The sequence below is a fragment of the Cariama cristata genome, unplaced genomic scaffold (assembly GCF_000690535.1).
Source record: "Cariama cristata isolate BGI_N322 unplaced genomic scaffold, ASM69053v1 scaffold10032, whole genome shotgun sequence".
Lineage (NCBI taxonomy): Eukaryota > Metazoa > Chordata > Aves > Cariamiformes > Cariamidae > Cariama > Cariama cristata.
Window position 1 is genome coordinate 17,030 of NW_009605502.1, and position 20,683 is coordinate 37,712.

The 20,683-nt window shown below is 37.4% G+C and overlaps 1 protein-coding gene across 1 annotated transcript in view; it reads left to right on the top strand.

Annotated features, from left to right (window-relative positions):
* Nucleotides 1-1,987: 1,987 nt before the first annotated feature.
* LOC104158359 (BRCA1-A complex subunit BRE-like) overlaps nt 1,988-20,683 on the top strand; it is a gene marked incomplete at its 5' end in the record, with an annotated part of 39,866 nt that continues 21,170 nt past the window's right edge. The window contains 3 exons of the mRNA XM_009695982.1: nt 1,988-2,087; nt 4,012-4,082; nt 5,610-5,692. Of these exons, the coding sequence (XP_009694284.1) occupies nt 1,988-2,087; nt 4,012-4,082; nt 5,610-5,692 (254 nt within the window). The remainder of the gene's footprint in view (nt 2,088-4,011; nt 4,083-5,609; nt 5,693-20,683) is intronic.

Here is a 20,683-nt window from a genome sequence, read left to right on the forward strand (position 1 = left end):
GAACCCAGACTGTTTTGCCTGAGTAGCAGATTTCCATATACCTCAGTATGAGTTTGAAGTTTTTTGATTTATGTAGACTCTGTTCTTTCAAAGGTGTGTACAACTGTAGACCTTTATACCTACCAAAGTGATATCTTATCAAGTACTGAGGAAGACACAAGAGCAGGTCCCGTTGGAGAATAAGAGCCTGATTTTGCAAAGAAGAGCCTTCTTTCCAGCAAGTTTAATCTTTCATGGAAACAGCTGTAAACTGGAGGCCGCAAAGTAGCTTAGCATTTGAAACTTTTTAATTGTACCCAACAAGGTTCTGGATATTTGAGTGTTGTAAGCCTCATCATGTAATGCAAATTCATATCCCTTTTGATTGGTAAAAGACTATAAGAAAGATTTGGGTCAGTACTGCTAAAAGAAAGTAGCATGGACTCTAGCTGGTTGTTGCCTTACACAACTTGATTTAAATAAAAAGTGCTAGATCTTTCCACACTAAAGAAGCCATTATCCTTGGAGGTAACAGGCGTGCTTCAGTCTTCCATCCTGTGACAAAGGCAGTTGATTACGGTGCCTAAATACATTTCTGAAGCTATCTTATTTCTGTGGATTCCTACCATTCAGATTTCCAGTCTGTGCATGGACAGAGTTAATATCTTTGTTCATATAGTTTCCTTCCAGGAGTGAACAAAATCATAGAATCAGGGAATATAATCATAAAACAATGTAGACTGGAGGGAACCTCTGGAGGTTATCTGGCCAAGCCCCTCCTCAGAGCAGGGGCAGCTTAGATCAGCGTGCTCATGGCAGTTATTCAGCTGAGCTTTGAGCATCTCCAAGGACGAAGATTCCTCAGCTCTCTGGGCCTATCTTCCAGTATTTGATTATTCTCATTGTGAAAATGTTTTTCCTAATAGCTAACCAGAACTTCCTTTGTTGCAACAAGCTGGAGAGGGACTTTTTAGAAGGGCCTGTAGTGATAGGACAAGGGGTAGTGGCTTTAAACTGGAAGAGGGTAGACTTAGGTTAGATATAAGGAAGAAATTCTTCCCGGTGAGGGTGGTGAGGCAGTGGCACAGGTTGCCCAGAGAAGCTGTGGATGCCCCATCCCTGGAAGTGTTCCAGGCCAGGTTGGACGGGGCTTTGAGCAACCTGATCTGGTGAGAGGTATCCCTGCCCATGGCAGGGGGGTTGGAACTGGGTGGTCTTTAAGGTTGCTTCCAACCCAGACCATTCTATGATTCTGTGTCTGTATTGCCTTTCATACTGTCACTATGCACTTCCAAGAGGACTCTGGCTCCATCTTCTCTATATTTTTCCATTAGATAATTGAAGGCATCAATATGCCTTCAACTCACCTCTTCAATATCCCTCTCTCCCCGGTGTTCTCTTAAGACTGAACAAGTCTTGCACTGAACAAGTACATCCGTTACATCTCGTACCTAATAATCCTTCTAGCCCACTGCCCCCTTGATCTAGTAGGTTAACGTCTGTGTTGTATTGGGAGGCCCAAAACTGGAGTAGATGGCATGGCTGACATGCATCTGGCCTATTACTATTACATCTGGCCATCTATTACTCCTCAGTCCGAATTATTTTGCTTACTCTTAGCTGGTTTGACTGAAAGTAGCTTTTTCAGTAATTGAAGACTCGAAGTCCTATCCTCCCACAGTAACAGGATATCTTAACTACAGTGCTCCACATCTCATTGATGAGGGCTAAGAAACAGAACTGTTTACAATGAAAAAGGTATTTCCTGCAAGAATGCTTTGCATTAGTGGTACTCTTGATTAAAGTAGTTTAATTACAGTGGGTCATGGTATAGCCTGTTCTTATAGATGGTATCGCTCAATACTTTTTATATCACCGCAGCATAAAATACACTTCCTCATCATGGCCTTCTGACTTTAAGCATAGGGGAAGAGGACAGTGTAGAAATCACTTTCAAATCCTGGGGACTGTATGTGTAATGTACTGTTAATTTAACTTCTATTTCTAGTGCGCTTGGAGGATCATCAGCCCTTCACATCCCAGCCTTTCCTGGTGGAGGTTGTCTTATCGACTATGTACCTCAAGTGTGCCAGCTGCTAACAAACAAGGTAAGTTAGTAAAGAGAACTCAGTTTTCCTTTCCCTTATGTGCAGTAACACGCTATAGCTTTTCCTTACACATAGTTTTTCTTCTGCCGGGTAGTCCAAGCAGGGCATACTTAAGGTGAACTACACAAGGAATACCTTCTTGATAAGAGCTGAGCACCTAAGCAGCGCGTTGAATAAATGACTCTTCTAGGTAAACAAGCGTGTTTGGGATCAGATCCTGGAGTGAATTTTTCTTATTGTATCATACAACACTGCATTGTAGCATACTATTTTGCTAGTGAATACAAATGTATGGTTTGCATATATATTTCCAGTTGGAAGTTCTCATACCATAGTCATCATTGTAGCTTTTGAGTACTTTTGGTGATTTTCTTCTCAGATGTTTCATCCAAATGAACCGAATCAGTGGTCTGTTTGGATGCTTGTACAGTAATAGCGACATAAGGTTACTGAAAAGGTTGTGTTCCGGTTAGCTTACTATTTAAACAAAAAAGAGTGAATATAGTACTTTGAAAGCTTTCCCATTATTTAAGTGTAATTTTCAAAAGAAAGCTTAGGAGCCAACATCTAGGAATCTTCCTATTTGTATTTGTATATTATTTTTACCTTCAATTGTCCAAAAGAGGAAGATAATTTTATCTTTTAGAAAAAGTTCTTCAAAATGAGTTTCCATAATTATATTGGAATCTATCTTTAGAGTTGTTTTTGTTGTGGTTTTCTGTTAAAATTGCTTTCTGTTTTTAAAATCTGCAAGTACACAGGATGGTTTCTATCCTTTCTTAAACAAAGTCACTTAAGCAAACTTATCGTGTGTTTTCCTTTTCCCAGAATAACATTTCTGATCCTATATAAAGCATTCAAAATAATCATAGTTTTTTATAAAATTGAAATAAATCTCAATTTATAAATAGAATTTAAGGAGTACAAGATAGCTCTCAGCAATGATTGTATCAAGGCTTTTTAAAAAAATCTAGGAAAGCATGTGCCAGCCAAAGAATTCTAGTATTACCATAGCCAAGAAAAATATTCTTCCTGTTCTTTTTGTGTTCAGTGAGGAAAAACGGATTTTAAAATGTTAGTTTTCATTCTGGAAGGCAAAGGGATTTACATAGGGATTCCCATATGGAACCATACTGTAAGTACTTGAAGAAACCAGTTGTAAACCAGATGCTCTTGCAGCCTGACAACACATGCATTGTTTCTGCTATGGGTCAAACCCTGTTCACACTGTTCTGCTAAGTAATCCCGTTCAAGTCAATAAGAAAACATAACATGGTGCAAGGAGAATTTTGCCTTGCGTCTTCCAGGTTTAGCATTGTTGGATTTTGTCTGTGCCAGGATAGAAGTCTTTCAAAACCCAGAATGCCTCAGAAATTGATACTCACTGTGGAGTAGTTGGCTCCCTGAGTCAGCATGAAACCACTGAGAGAGCTTAGTGTTAAGAAGATTTTGTTGAAGGTGCAGTCTTCAGAAAACACCCAAGATCAGTTGTGAAATATTTTTTTTTCTTTTGTTTTATAACCAAAATGTTATTTTGACACTTAACCACCTGTCAGTTCAGGTAATTATGATTTGCCTATCACGACTTCCTGCTCAAACTTCAGCAAGGCAAGGTCACACATTTCTTTTCTTCACTCTATCTTGTGCAGTTAAACAGCACTTCAATATATTGTGAAAGAATGGATTTCAGTCAAAAGTGAGTGAAGAGATTTCTTTTCAAGATTTTCTATGTGCAAGATCCACTGTTTATTTTAAAGGCAATTTAGGATTCTTTAGGGAAATCATGTAAGCGAAGTGTAGGATTCAGAACTACTACCATGTTAAACATAAATCTTCCTTAACAAGGAATATATGACAAATTGGGAGCATTGGCTTTTTTTATCTTTTTCTATCTCTGGATTTGTTCTTTTCTTTCTTTTTTAAGGTACAGTATGTTATTCAGGGATACCATAAGAGAAGAGAGTATATCGCAGCTTTCCTGAGTCACTTTGGAACGTAAGTTTCCTTTTGATGCGTTATTTTCTGTAGCATAGGGGAAAGTGTTGTTTTCTGCACGTGGTCTTTGGTTGTGTGACTGCTGTCCACTGGATAAGATGAACCCTGATCATTTTTCACAGAATGACATGTATAGCTTGTCTCTCTGTAGCAGTACTGGAATGAAGTTCAGCACTACTTCATTTCTGTGCCAGCTGCCAATCTGATTTTGCTAGAAAATAGCTGATTATGGGAAAAGGACAATGGGGATTTTCCCATCATGCAAAAGAAAAGTGCACATTTCAGAATAAATGACTGAAGGGGTCTTACAGTAATAGGCAGTGGCTAAAGTGGAAGGACAGGGAAATGGGTACAGTTCCAAACCTTGCAGGAGCCAGAAACCACTGCTTGGTGTAAAGGCAGGACTGGGAGACCAGCTGCTCCCACCACCGAGCAGTATCTTGTCTCGAGAGAGGAAGGGCTGTCAGATCCTGTTGAATTCCTGTAGTTCAAAGGTCCGTGGCCTGGCATGATGACACATTAGCTTCACAAATCAACTAAACAGGGGAGCCTTGGCACTGTGAAGGGTAGGCACTTTGGTTTCCCACCTAAATCCTGACTCGAGCGAGAGTCCAGGAGCTGATGCGACCACAATTGCCTGACTGGTAGTGCTTTACCTCTTTGTGAGGAAGAGTTTTCTGCTTCTGAGTGGTGATGCCAAATAACATGAATATTCAGGAGCCCTTCAAATCTCAGGTCTCTCAAGTGAGGGGAAGAAGACAGGTTGTTTCCAGCATGCACCCAAATTTTACACAATTATCAATAGATAACAATGAGTTGAACTGGACGTATGAGTACATAGAGAGTCGATGCAAGCTCATCCTTATGAAAACAAGACATTTCTTTTTCTTCTGAGAAAACTGCAGTATAGAAATGGCCCAGGTATGCCTATGATTTTATTTCACTTGTGAGGTGGTTCGTGAGTCCTGACAGTGCTTGAGACTTTTAGAGAATACCGACTCCTGACAGTTGAAACTGAACAAGTCTTCTATATTTATTTTTTTGTATGCTCTCATGCTTTGCTTTTTTTATATATACCCTGTTTGAATTTTCAAATTTAAACTCTTCTCAGCCTGTGCATTTTCAATTTTACCCTGTCCCTTACTACAGAGTTAATAAATTATCTTAATCTGAGTAACATACAGGGAATTTGTGTGTATACACCTTTTATCAATTTAGTACTGCAGATGTATTAGCAGGTCTCCTTTCATTCTAAAGTGTATTTCTGTAAACTGAATATTGCCTTTCTTTGGATAAGAAATTCCAACCACAGCATAAATAAGAAGATTATTAAGATTAAAAATTTAATCTAATTTTCATTTAGCTAGACAATTGTAACTGTTAATAAATAAAGTAAATACTGGAAGCTTCTGAACAAATGAACAAAATAAAATTCCCTGTAATACATAATTTACCTATTTATCATTCAATATTAGAGTGAATGGTAGGTAAAAATTGTATTCATATTTTTGTATTTTTTGTTGATAGTGGTGTGGTGGAATATGATGCAGAAGGCTTCACAAAGCTTACTCTGTTGCTGATGTGGAAAGATTTTTGCTTCCTTGTTCACAGTGAGTAACACTTTGCCTCAGGCATAAAATGTCTATCCTCTTGAAGATACAAGTTCAAAAGGGAAAAAATAGAATTACAGGAAACAATTTAAGTTTTAGCTATTTTCATCTAGTGCTTAATGTATTTTTGATGTGACCATGACACTTTGAAAACACAAAATCCTGATTGTATGTGGAGAAGGGAAGAGGATCCACATCAATAGCATACTGCCTGCTTTACAGAGCGCTGAAAGCATTGTGGGAAGGTTTTCTGGTAATTTGACTCAAAATTAAGTTCACAGTTGTAACTCATCCTTTCAAAAGTGTCAATAATGAGGACCAGTACTATACATAACCTGAGAATACCTAAAATAATCTAAGTGTGCTACAGTATGTAGCTAGATTTGCTGTCATTTGACATTTTTAAATCAAGATTGTATTAGTTTCATAAAAGACGTTCTTAAACAAATATCTAGGAGTTACTTCCTGTCAAAATTAGTAAGTATGGCTTTGTTACTGCCTTATACATGTTACCTTAAGTAGCAATTATTATTTTTCCCTATGGTAAGGTGAAAGGCACAAGTATAAAAGATATTTTGGTCTGGGGAAATTCAGTCATGTTACCCTTTATTTTTGATTTTTACACTTCTCATCTTTGTTTGAAGTAATTACAGTGCAATCTAGGCAGCTGCAACATTGGTGTTTGTTAACAGTCTAGCACTAGAATATTTCAGATTACATCATCTTTGATTGTGGGCTAGCTTTTCATGTGGAAAACTAATGATGTCTTAATGACATTATAGAAATTTGTCCCAGAGTTTTTAAAGCAAGAAGTGGGGATTGCCACTGTTCAGAGAAGTCCTTCACCCTATATTGTCATGGAAGTCATAAAAAGTGGTCTCACTGATCCCTCTCTTTTTGTTGCCTAAGATTTCCAGGCAGTAATGACTGTAAGAGGTCTAGAAAACTCAAAACTGAAATTAAAAAACTTCTGTCATATTAGTATGGTTTACGTTGTGGAAAAAAAGAAATAAAACTGACTTTTTTTTTAAATTGTCCTTATTACATCTTTATTTACTCTTCAACTATAAGTGAGAATTGGTCGCTGGGCAATTGTCTTCTATCAGATGATGCTTCTTTATGTTACAATCTTCTTGAAGCTTTCCTACCTTTCTTACTCCCCAGTATGTTTGGCTTGATTTAATCAGTGTTAAAATTTCTGTGGATTGATTTTTGCTGTGGGATAATATAACTAAATAGATGTTAAATCAGTTAGATTTCAGGGGAATCAAAATTCAAATTTCTGTTAAATAACAGAGTAGGTTTCAACTGTGTAATATTCAGAGTGCTCAAATTAACTGGGATGAAAGCTACAATTATAACTGAATAGTTTATCACTATGTATTAACCCTGTGGCCTTAGAAATCATACAGTGGCTTAGCTGTGTAAGCCATTGCATCACCCACTTGTTGAACAATCCACTGCAAAAACATTTATGTTCCATGCGCTGAAGGATATTGCAATGAAAGGACCGAAACCTGCACTTCATTTCCTGAGTGAAGTAATGTAGGCTTTCATCTCTTAACCACTGACATAACTATGTATATTATGGTTGAATATTTAGCAAGCGTCTAATAAAATGTCTGGGAGAGATAGCTGTAAGTTGAAAACTGTTCTACTTTATATGTGTACTATAGAATGTAGAGAAAGTATTCAGAGGAGAATAAATAGGTCAGTATACAGCAAGCACCGTGGCAAATCAAATGAAAGGAACCATAGTAAATTTTACTGGCATCTTAATTTTGATTAAAATTTTAGGTTTAATTGAGATTATGAGAAATATAAATCCTAATGTGAGTTGTAATTCCTCTAAAAGATGCATTCCAAGATTTCAAAAATAACTGTGGCCTTTTTTTGCAGATGTTTGCGTTCAAACTTAAAAACTTGTTTGGAAACTAGGAGGCAAAACACATTAGAAGTAAAGTGAAATTATTCAGAATAGTTTTATTGAGTAAACTGAGTTAAAGAGGAGAGAAATGGGAAAGCAGTTCTGGATTGCCAAAGCTCAATAACCTCAGAACAATTTCACTTGCTAAAAAATTGATTTGTGCTGTAGTTGCAGAATGAAGAACAAAGTCTATCCACTCTATCTTAAAACACAGAAGAGCTACTTAATTGCGAACTTAATCATTAGATTAATGTAGCTGCTGAAGTTATTATATTAGATCAAAGAGCAGTCAAAGGAGCTGTTGCTTTGGTGGTTTAGTTTTAAGAATTAATCAAGTGCTTTCAAATATATGACAGAAGAAATATACATTCAGAGAAGTTCATGCATCCACATGGAAGAGGAAATCGTTAATCAGGCTTAGTGCTTTTGATACTGATACTGTTTATGAGTAAGTCTCAGTATGAAGCTTTGCAAGTAAACTTCAATATACTGCTATATTTCTTTCTCTTCTTGTTTATAAATCAGCTATCATTAGTTTTTTGGAGATAGATATTTCTTCGTATTCTTGTTCGTGCATGCATTCTGTGTATTTATACGGTCTGTAAATGTAAACACAAGTTACATTATCTGTGCGTAATTAAGAATTAAGTAGCCTTGTTGGTGTGGACACAAGAATAGGACTCCAAAGCAACCTGTATATAGGCTTTTCAAAGATTAATTTTTATCTTACAAGATTTTTAGGTTATAGGCACAAAGGAGATTGACCGAAGTTGGCCCAGTTGCAATAGCAAATGAAACACTGCTTGTGTTAGTAGTTATTTGTTTAAGACATCTTGAAAAGGACAGAAATTAAACTAAAAAGACTTTGTATCATTGACCAATATTTTGGGGGATGGAGAATGTTGGAAGCTGCCAGCATTTGTATCTTAAGTTTGTACGGGAACTCAGACTTAGGTGAAGTTGGTGGGAACACTTGCTGCCACTGACCTTGGCTAACTGTAAGGGATTTCAGAGTCTGTGTTGGGTAATACCAGTGACCCAGGAGGTCCAAACTGCTGGTCATGTAAAAGCTAAAGTTTAATTAATGAGCTTTCTTGCTATGGGACTGCCGACTGAAGTAGCTTTTTGTCCACCCTCTTACCTGTCTGTGCAGTTATGTGGCTACCTCTGTCAGAGAATAGGTCAGAAATAGGCAGCATCTCAGCAACAAGGAGGTTTTTACACAGGACAGAGGAGCGAGCAAGGGGCCTAGAGCATTAATTGAGTTATAGGAGGTTATACCTATGAATATCAGGCTTTGGGCAGACACCTGCTTCTGGATTCAGGGATTTTTGGTGGAAGTCATTAATGCTAGCCTCTGATGCATTTCTGTTTGGGTATTGTTATCTGGACATGTTTATCAGCAGGCCGGTTTGTGCCAGTGCAGTTGACTGACGTGGTTTGAATTGATGGCCTGAGCTAAACAACTGGGGTTCGTTCACATAAACCTCTTTTGGATCTGGATTAGCACATGTCTGCAACCTCAGAAAGCAGCTTGGAAAATAAAGACACAAAGAATTTTTGGTAGCCGTGTTTGACAGATGAGGCTTGGGAGGAGGGGGAAAAAATGCAACACTTTGGGAAAGAGCATTAATAGCTGGGAAGCCAAGTTTACATTGCTGCACAAAGAAAGTGCAGTTTGTTCCAGTAGTGTTCAGAGAAAGAGGAAAGTATGCCCACTCACTGTAAATAAACAAAATTGCATTGAAGAAGTAATTCCTTCTATCGATTCCCTTCCCAAGCAGAAATAACTCATTAGACTTCAGATATTGTTTTAATCATTCAGTAGAGCAACAATAATCCTTAGAATTTAGGTAAATGTTATTTTTTGGGGCATCTGGTGTAGCATCAGGTGTTACCTGCCCTTTAAAGGAGATTGCCTCACCTCTGGAAAGTCAACAGAACAAAGCTAATGACCATTCATCAGCCACTTCATCTATTCCTCCAGCAGCTGTTTAAATAAACAAGTTAGACTTTGTGGTAGTAAATGGCTAGCAAGGAGGTTTGGTAGAGTCTTAAATGGAAGATTTTTCCTAGATGAACATGTGTCTGATGGTTTAGTGTTTGCTGTTTGGGTTTAGGAGAGCTTATGTGAGAAGGCAAAAGTATTTTCTTTCATCTAAGATTGTATTTATTGTTCTTTTTTAAATTGCTTCTGCAGATTCCTATTTGAAAATTCACATGCCTACCAAACTTAACTCCACAGTCACTGAGATAAACAAATTATTTCTTAAATATTTTTATTATCTGAGCAATTTGGAACCCAAAACATGAGACTGTTTCATGTAAACATTCCTGTAAATATTTCAGGAAACCTTTATCTGCCTGTAGTTTTGGCCCTAAAGCCCTCTCTGTTATATATGACTTCTAGATCTTGTTAAATGTAAATGTGAGAAGTAGCTAGTGGCTGTTGTTTTGATATAGTGTTTAATGTAGTTGGAATATGCTCAATGATTCCTGTGTACTACTGGAGTATGAATAACCATCTGAGTGGGGTTGGTAGTTTTAGAGATACATTTTTCTTAGTTTTCGGTCGTGTAAGACTTGCTCACGTACCTTTTGGAAGCTGAAAAGAAGGTAGCCTTCAAGAGTTGCTCTTCTTCATCAATATAATGCCTGGCAGTCATCACAATTAACACTTAAAACTCCAGGAAAAAGTCTTTGGAGGAAGTTAAGGTTTCATCGGCTCTACTTCTTCAGGGAAGTTAGTCTGATGATGAAAGAGAAGTCTCTTCAAGAAAAGGTATGGGAAAATAAACTTCTGTCTGCCTGAGTTGTTTCCTAAAAAAGGGCCAAGTGTTGAGTGGAATATTTCCATTAGATGGCTTCTGTGAGCTTTTGTCTAATGAGGTGTTTTGGCTTCCTTACATAGTGCTTTTATTTTATTCTTCCCATTGTTCCTTAAATGAAAATGGAGATTTATGACTCTGTGAAAACTGAGAGAGAGGGAAAAAGAGAACATGGCTGTGTGAATAATAAGGTCTACGAGAATGGAACCGATGTCTGGTAGTGTCAGGAGAGCAAGATAGTTCAGCAGAAATGTCAAGCATAACGAAAGAAGTGTTTCAGGAGTCTAGCATGAGAAGTTCAATGCTGATCAAAAAAGTCTGCAAAGATTGTGTAGGGATGTCATTTTGTTCCTAAATGAGAAGCTGGAGATTAACAAAGCCCCAGTGATGTAAAAACCAGCTGACAGAAGTCAAAAGCCATTTAGATCTTATGCTTGGGAGTAATTTTTTGACTATTCAGTAAGCAGATTATTGTCTTGCATGAGGCGTTCTTTTCCTCTGACTCTCTCAGTACTTTTAGTCGGTACCATGTATTTCTTTGAATCTGGTCTTGAAAGTTCCTGAGCGCATGTCATTCTGCCTACAGCAAAATATACTCTGAGCAGAGGGGAGTCTCTTGAAAACTTTGTACAATGTTTTAATCACCAGAAAACAAAACATTATCTGACATTTCCTCTGTAGTGAAGTGCGTATCACTTAGCTGAAGTCAGTGAAAGCTGCAGATGCGCTGCAGTGCTGTGGATCAAGCAGCATGATGGAAAAGTAGCCTGAGTCTCAGGCACACAGTTCTGCGCTTAACTAGGCATAGGCAGGAGCTAATCCCAGGACACTGAATTGCAGCATTTGGAAATTGCTTTTCTTAGCCTTTTGCTGACCATTTTTCTCCATCGCATATTTTTCTCCTTTATTTCTAAGAGACACTGCCATCTAGATTTAGTTTGAAATTTGTATTGAAAGCTGATAATTTACTTTTTGTCATTAAGAGTACATTGAACATTGTGTTCCTTTGATTCTGTCCTGGGTATTTACTTGTACGTGAGCTGAATGAGATCTTTCATATTAGATATCCATAATGGATGTAAGTGGACCTGAAAACAGAGGTTTTCTTTCCCTCTTTTTCTGTTTCTCTGTGTTCATTTTGTAATCCTGTCACTTGGTATAAACTAGTTTTGGGTTCATATTTATAATTCTGCTAAAAAAGGGACAATGGACACAAGGTGATTCATAAAACTTGGTGTGAACAGCAACAAACAGGAAACAACTGTTGTGATAGGAATTAGGTTTTACAAGTATTTATGATGGCCTGACATGGATGGACTGGCAAAGTATATCTAAATATCAATTTGCTGTGAATGTTACCTCTTTAATTTCTGAGAAATGCACATATTTGCCATACTTGTAAAACTGTAGTATATTGCTATAGACATTGATTGATGTTCTTCCAGGAACTATGAGCACTCTTAACAAATGGACTGAAAGGTTTTGTAATAACTTTTTATAAAATTGCACTTTTCCATAAAGTGAACTGTTTCTTTTTTCTTATCTAATAGATATATCTAGAGTACTACTACTATGTGCCCAAGTATATGGCAGATAACTAATAAATTCTTAGAAAGATGCCTGAGATAGGGAAGTGATATAATGCTATTTTATCCACTCAATTTTTGAAAAAAAAGTAATTAGGTCACAAAATGTCATTGACCGAGTTGGGATTTGAGTACAGATTGTGGTACTTTTTCTTCTTACTCTATGTCTGTGTCTTGTGTCTACACGTTTTGACATTGTCTCACATGGCATTCACAGATAGTTTTTCTCTAAGGTGAGAACTATGTTAAAGGTTTGAGATACAGCAAGTTAAAAATTGCTCATAGTAGCAAGTAGAAAACAAATATTTTGTTTTCAGTCTGGAAAGATGGTGAGCATGGGTTTCGCATGGATCAGTCCTGGGTTCAATACCAGGCAATGCTTTCAGAAAGAAACAGGATGATACAGAACACCACAGGATTATTAGAGATATGAAATTTCTAGAAATAAGAACTGCATCAAGAAAAGAAAGATTTTCTGAGTCCTTCTTCCCTATCTTCTTCCTCTTTCTACCGAATGACAATTACTTTGTCACCAAAGTAAACTTTTTCTAAGAATCCATATGTGACACAGCAATGGCACACAAAGGTGACTGCTGCATGCCTTTTATGAAATAGATAAATACAATTTACTTTTCAATAATAAGAAATACACCTTGGTTTAGAGATGGAACTGTTCATAGGGATGCTTAAATGTCTAAATGGGGGAAGGAGGGAGTGCTCAAGCTGCCCTTGTTTGTCACCAGTTCCCCTGTCCCATTCAGCAGCAGTCACACATTTTCCCTAGTCTTCCTTTTGCTGTTGCTGTTCCTGAAGCAGCCCATCTCATTGTCCTTAGCTCCCCTTGCCAAATTTCACTCCAGGTGAGCTTTGACATTCCCAGCCCGGTCTCTACATGCTCACAGACTGTCCACATCTCATGTGCTTCCTTCTTATGTTTGAGTTTTGTTGGGAGCAACTTGTTCGTCCATGTAGGCCTCCTGCTACTATTTCTTGAGTTTCTGCTCATTAGGATGGACCATTCCTGAGCTTGGAGGAGGAGATCATGGACCCCTTTTCTCTCCAGGACCATTATCCCATAGGATTCTTCCATAGGAGGAGCAAGAACGGCCCAAAGTCTGCTACCTGAAGCCTAGGGTTGTGACCCTGCTGTTGGACTTGCTTCATTCTCAAATAGAGTATTCGCAAGAGAGCACCAAAAATGGCTGGTAGTCTAGAAGGTGTGGCTTAAAATAATATATTCCACAAACTAGTTCTTTAGGTCATGAAAAGATGATAAAAGGATAAGCATTTAGAACTGTGAAAGGTGGCTTCATCGGCAAAAGTGATAAATTGTAGCATTCAGGAGTGGAAAAAAGCAATGGGTCTATATTGCAGTAAAGTAGATTTCAGTTTAGCTTTAAAAATATCTGGAGTGGCTTAATGGGGTAGTTGGATCAGGCAGGATTACACTGTGCTGTGATTTGAAAGCTGTAAACCTGCATGGAGCAGAGCTTGAAAGAACAAGATAGCGTGTTTGTCAACAAAGGGTCCTCTTGTGTCAGCAAAGGGTCCTCTTGACCTGCAGAATAATGTCACACTGATCACAGATGAGAATGAAATAAATCAGTTTCCTTTCAAATCCCTGGCAGCATTTAAAACAGAAAAAAGAACTTTTTTGCAAGCCTCATAGGCTTAATAAAGTGTCAGTGAGAGAAGCCAATGTTTTTGCACAGCTGCTTTTCAGGTAAAAACATGCTTTAGAAGTCTACATGTCCTGCTGGAAAGTAATGTAAAATTTCTCAGCCTTTAGCAGTCCGTCTCTGTACTGGGAAAACAGAGGAAAAGTTTTCACCTTTTCTACACCAGTTACATGTGATGGTCACCAGCCCATGCCAAGAAAGAACACAGTTTGCTTTTTACACCCATAACAACTGCAACTGTATTTAAAGTATAAGCTTCAAGCAATTCAGATGAAGAAGAGACAGCTTTTAGTAGCATCAATCTCATCAGCACTTAGAGAAGTTACTATAGAAACTGTTACAGCAGAAACAATAAAAGGAAATAAAAACGGAAGGGGGAGGGAATGAAGATCTTTGAGAATTTGAAGTAAAAATAAAGCAAAATAGATGTCACTAGCTGAAGCTAGTGAGGTAAAAATAAAAAGCCTTTCTCTTAATTAAAATAATCATTGTTACAGGAATTAGAGAAGAAAAGACCTGTGAGGCCATTATACCATTTCTTTGGGCTCAATACAGGATTGAGATATTCCATGGGATATTTTTAGGAGGTAGTCCAGTCTTGCTGTAGAAATCCAAGATAGTATGACATAGTTGAGGTGGGCAATGACACTCCAAAGTAACTTTTGGGTTAAACTACATCACTTTTTCATGGTCTTTGACTGCGTAGCTGGAAAGTATTTGAAAAATATCTGTTATTTAGCTCCTCTGTAAGACTAAACAAAGAATTAGATACTCTATCTGCAGCACATGACTGTAACTTAAGGTATTTAAACCATTTTTGTCCCTTTTTTTAAAATGCTGTTTTGTATGAAGGATGGGTTACTTAAAAAGTAAGATACAAGTTATGATAAAAACATGGGATATTTTTACAACTGTGTCATCTGCCTATGTTGAAAGAAAATCAAAATAATAGTGATCATAAATCTGGTTGCCATTGGTGCCCAGACTGTATTGTAGTTCCCATTATCAGTGGAATGAGAACCACAAGATAGTTACAGCAGTGTCATGCAGTCCTCTTCAAATAAAAACGGATTACATACTTAAAAAAATAAAACAAAAAACACTAACAAGCCAAAACAAAGAAAACTAAGTGATAGATTTATTCTAGTCTCATTGAAATCTACAAGGAAACAAATTACTCTCTATAATGTGTCAGAATAGTTTAATCCATCACAATTCATTGTTTCCATTCTTCAGAAATACTTAAGGGCTGTCTAAGAGTGCTGGAATTAAAGGTAACCACTTCTGTATCTGAGACTTTGAAGTTGGCCATTTCCATAGATGTGATGTCATAAGACACATTAGGGAAAGGGACATACTCTTGGTGCAAAAATTTTTAAAAAAGAGGAACCAATTTTTATTTCAAATGTAGCCTGGCCCGACAATAACTGAAAGTCATTCCTGAGCAATAAAAAAAAGAAGGAAAAAATAAGGAAAATTAGATTCCTTTAAGCATTCCTTAATGTCACAATGAACATCGCCAAAGTTGCTGCAAGCTGGGCATTTGCCAGCACTTTCAATAACTGCTATCAGCCAACTCACATTCTGTAGGTAATGCATAAAACCTGTGCTAAAGAAAAGGTTCCTCAGCAGTTTTCCTCCTTTCTTATCCCAGCTGAATTCTTCCTAATGACCCTCTAATAACCTTATCTTCTAAACATCTCCGTGGGCTCCCTTCCCATTCTTGAATGTTATACTTGCTTGACAAAGGTCACGAAGATCTTGAGTTGTTGAGGATCAGTCATTATACAAATGCAGTTACAAGACTGACTCCTTAGTGAGTTGTTCTGTTGCCAGACCCATTTCCCAGTACAAAACAAGGAACTGTGAATTTCATATAGTCACATAAATTGTCACAATTGCAAATATTGCCATTTTCCCATTATTACAGTCACATTTCAATGTTTATCTTCCATTATTTTGTATTGTACATTCAGTTGATACATAACTGATGCAGCTAAGAAAAAAAAATAGTTGTTTCTTTTTTCATAGTATTTACTTGTATTTTAATAGTATTTATTTGGAAGTATTTTGTATATAAGTCATCTTACTTGTTTACTATACAAGTGTTGACTTTGCCGATGGGGTGGGTATTTCCCGTAGCAAGGGCAGACTTAATTATTTCAAAACCAGCTGTGATTACCAGCACACCCAAAGTGCCATAAGTGTCTCAGTTAAAATTCCATAAACAGCTTTTCATTTCAGATTTGAAATTTTGAAATGTTGATTTCAAAATAGCATCTTCCTGCGAAGAACCTGTTTTTCTCCAGAAGGGATGTTAGCCTTAATAATATTTAACAAATTTGAATTCCTATGACTGTGCTCTGTTAACCTAAAGTCCCACACTAATGCCATTGCTATGTTATTTGTCATCCTTGCTCTCTCATTCTTGCAAGACTACATCACCACACGCCAAAGCCGGATAGCTGTGGCATTTAGTAATTCTACGTGTGTTTTGAGCCAAATTCACCCTTTCATTTTTTGGCAGTAGAATGTAGGCTAAAGGCCTTCAGCACGTAAGAGTCGAGGAAAGATTCACTAGGCAAAATAGCCTGAAATCCTGCCCTGCAGAGGTTTGTGCTAGCCACTACAGTCCCCAAAATGCTTGTGGCTGAATCTATTCAGATTTCTCAGTAGGTACAGTGATCAATATGATTCTTGAAAGGCCTTTTGTACTGGAATTTCTGTGTGAAAACTAAAGATAGCTGTTTTCCCTTGAAGTTAGGTGAAGATTTTTCACCCATCATATAGGCTGTCTGGAACAGCTTTCCCATAGGAGAAGTCATGTCAGAAAATCTACTAGACATTTTCTTTTTAAAATAGAGCTTGATAGGTGTGTAAGGAGCCTTATAGAATATGGTATCTGTGTTACCACCAAGTTTCATTGTAAATTCACATGGATCTCATCCACATTAACACATTATGAAAACTGGAGAGCTCTGAGTTCAAGGAACTTTTCAGTTTGAGGCAGTGCATTCAAATCAACAAGTTACTTTTTCCCAGCAATGTGAGCTCAGTTGCAAGTAAAGGCAGAGAGAACGTGAAAATCAGTGAACCAAAAAAAGAGCAAGCAAAAAGATGATGAATATATACTAATAAGAGACAGTTCTGGAGCCTGGAATATGTGTTTCCTGTTTCCATTACTTACTTCATCAGAAGTACTTGAATGCAGAGCCAGTCTCTGGCCAAAGTTGGATCATGAGCAAGGAGTGAGTCAGGGGATTTCGGGAAGAGAACGGATAGTATCAGGCTAAGGTTGTTCAATGTTCTCTGGAGATTTGGGTTTGGCACATCTTCCCTGTACCCTTCTTGTTTTTCTGGTGAAATAATTTCAACAAAACTTTTCACATATCCAGTAATCATTGATTCTGAAGTACCTACTATGGCAGTCAACCTTGGAAGGAGTTGTGTTTGGCCATATAATGTAGTATCTACTGTTAGAAGAATTGGGTCCTTCAGGCTGGCACTCAGCATCAGTATACAGATTGACTGTCCTTTCCTCGTTCTTTCATTCCCGGTCTGGAATCTCTATATGGCCTCTCAACTCATGAAGGTGCTGTGAAACAATTTTTTTTTTAATATTTCATGTAGCTATCATCGTCTCTTGTGATGATTAGAATCATCACACTGAAAAGCTCATGCAGAAAGGAATACATATTTGATCAGAACAAGGCTTCAGTGTTGTGCAGTAAATAAATGCAGAGGGGTAGAGTCTGTCGAATGGGGCAAACCAGAACAGTGTCTCCTTCGGTCAACTCTGTCCAGCCTGGGAACTGAAGTGGAAAGAATACTGTGCAATCTTGTGTTTGAAGGCTGCTCCATAAAGCAAGTAGAGATTGAATTGAGGTTGTGCAGGCCATGAGGTAGAAATCTCAGCAGTAAAATATCCAGATCAGCCAGTGTTTATGAGTGCAAAATAAATTACAGGTGGAATAAACTGCAGCAAATTCAAACATCCTGAAGGTTAATAAGATAACCAGTATAGTATCATCCAAGGATTAGAACGGTGCGTAACATTCAGTGAGTAAACGTTGACTTCTATGAAAACAAATACCTCGATTTATCCAGTGCCATACAAAGGATGAATAAACCTTTTCCCTAGAGCAGGGAACAAGTATATGGAAAATTTTCTAAATACTGCCATCTAAATACTTTGAAATATTTGTATGGTCAGCATGCATTTCAAGCGTGGTTTTGTTTTCCCTTCTCTCCAGGCGGGGAGGGAAGCACTGTGGTAAACCTGCCTTTATCTTCTGAGCATTTTTCCTTCAGAAACCTTATAGCAGCACTAGTATATGCTTTTGCCAAGACATCCCTTTCACATTTCATTCCCTGTTTAAAAAGCTATAAAATTAGATGCTAAAGATACTATTTTAAAGTTAATAAGACTGTTGAAATCAACTCTGTAGTTGTTGACATAAACTTAACAAACTAGGTAACCTGTTCCAGAAGTCAAATGCTTGTTCTTTAAGAAAATGAACAATTAAACTGTACTGATTCATTTTTTTAGTTATTAATTAATCAGGGTTTTGGCTTTAAGGTAACTGTTTTGAATATATGTATGCATTAAAGGCTAACTAAGTGAGGAGAAGCAAATTTGTGTGTTACTTCTCGATAGTTTCTTCTGTTTCAAAAAGAGAGCAACTTCAACTATTTATAAACTGTAATTAAGTTTCTTTACAACATGACTCATTCTCAACAAGCAAGTCCTTTTTCTTTTGCTTTCTTATGAACTGTGTGGGAAAATTAGGGTTCAATCACTGAAGAATTTACTCAATGCTTAATTGCCCAAAACAGCCTTCCAAGTTCTACTCATGTAGAGCTTTCATAAAGACGTGATTTTCCCCACACTATGGCTTTCTAAAACTTGACTTTTAAAAAATGATCTGTAAATTCTAACATAGGAGAAAGCAGTGGTTTACTATGATATTGGCTTCTTTCTCCAGTCTGCTTCTTTCAGCTCCTCTTATATTAACAGCGTGATGCTTAGGAAAGCCAAAGTAAGAAGTCATCAGGATTGAATTACTTTGAGCATGGAACTGAATTAGAAAGCTTTACTTTCCTGAATGAGCTAATTGTTTAAATTTTCCAAAGGAAATGTTTCTATTTCTGTGAGAGAAGGGGTAAATGGGACTTCCTCTGACTTAATTTTCATTTTAAATCTGAGTTTGACAGCAAGATTTTTACCTTCATAACCAAATATTACTGCTTAACTGCATGACTTGTATAAGCTTGCTAGTTGAAGTGACTCACTTACGTAGATGAAGTTATTTTTAGGGAGATAATTTGCACTGTTTAGAAGAGAGGAAAAAAGGGAGAGAGAGTCCTACTTAAGAGCTAGATCCCTCATTATAGTTTACAGAGCTCGTGAACCCAGCATCCAAGCAAAAGATGACTAAGCAAGGGGTCTATTGGTACTTTCAGGAATTTACAGACATGAGTCATCTGCTTGTTTTCTGCAGACATATAACCAGGGTACTTTGTGAGTCAGCTGTTATTTGGAAATAGTACTTGTATTCAACATGAATACGTTTTTGTAGTTCTTGGGTAACTAGCATGCCAAACCAAAGCGGGCTTTTGTAGTTTGCCTAGTTCAGGTGTTGATTTACAAAAGCGGTGTGTTGTTTTTAACTGTGATGCATTTTTCATGACAAAGTGTAAATGTTGTCTGGGATGTAATTATGATAACACTTACCTTTCCCACCTTACTTATTGCATGAAGGCAGATCTGATTGTGTATTAATGTACAGATTGAGAGTCAGATAGCCTATATAACCAGGTAAAAAAGAAAAATTTTCTGTATCAACCTGTGGGACTGTGAGCAGAATTTGGCCTTTTATCTTCAAAGCACCTTGCTAGTGTTGATTACCCATGGTATTTGCTTATTTTTCATGTATGATAAAACGCTTCACGCCAAATCCAAGCATTCTGTGCACTTGCAGTGTCAATGGACGGACGTCCACTGTGATGGAAGTGAGTTCTTGCCTTCCCTTCCTACTGCTGAAATAATAGCTGGCTACCTTGAGATATGTATAACACTTTACAGCTCAAGGCTATTTCCTGTTTACTGGTCTTTTAGGTGTGGTTGTGTTCCAGAATTAGGGACAGGTTTTTTTACTTGGTCTGGACTCATCTCACACCTTGTATTAAGGAAACTCTTGGATTGGAAAACTGGGAGTTTGGTCATTTTAGGTGAAGGGTAGTGTTAGAAATCAAAGGCGGGTCAAACTTTTCAAAACTCTACTTGCAGTTCAGGATGTTACTGCTATTGGCCGGATGTGGGATGCACAATTTTAAAACTAACTTATTTATCTGATTTAACAGCTTATAATGTAAGTAATTCCTGAAAATTCCTATACAGGTTTTGGTTAATAGAAGAAGAAAAAAAATGTTTTCTGTTGTATTTTGATCGTACCTTTGTTGGAAGAATATTTTTATAAAAGAAAGGCTTCTTGTAACAAATGGAAGCATCTTGTAACAAAAAAAAGCAATGTCTTAATTATCCATTTAAACAACTTTTCTAGTGCTAGATGCTTTCTCTGAAGTGCAAACATTTAGTTTTAGGTAACAGGAAGAAAACTGCTGCTGCTTGCCCCCATTATGTAGACAGAGGTTTTCAAAGGAAAGTTAATGCAAGTTAGAAATTCTCAAGTCAAAAGTCAGGTATAAGGACTGAACTATTAGTCGAGTGTTTTGCTAAAGGTTGTTATTCCTTTCACGTGGTGATAAAATACACAAGTATACAGAGTAGTTTTCCTTTAAGGAATTGGTACTTAAGAAGGAAAAAGATGCACTAGAGGAACAGAGTTTAAGCACTCAGAGCTGAAGAAGTGTATTTATAATGCTAAAACAGAGAGCCTGTCAAAATCATTCTCTTTCCCGTGGTGAAATCCTTCAAAGGCTGCGGCACACAGGTACCATCTGCGAGGGGA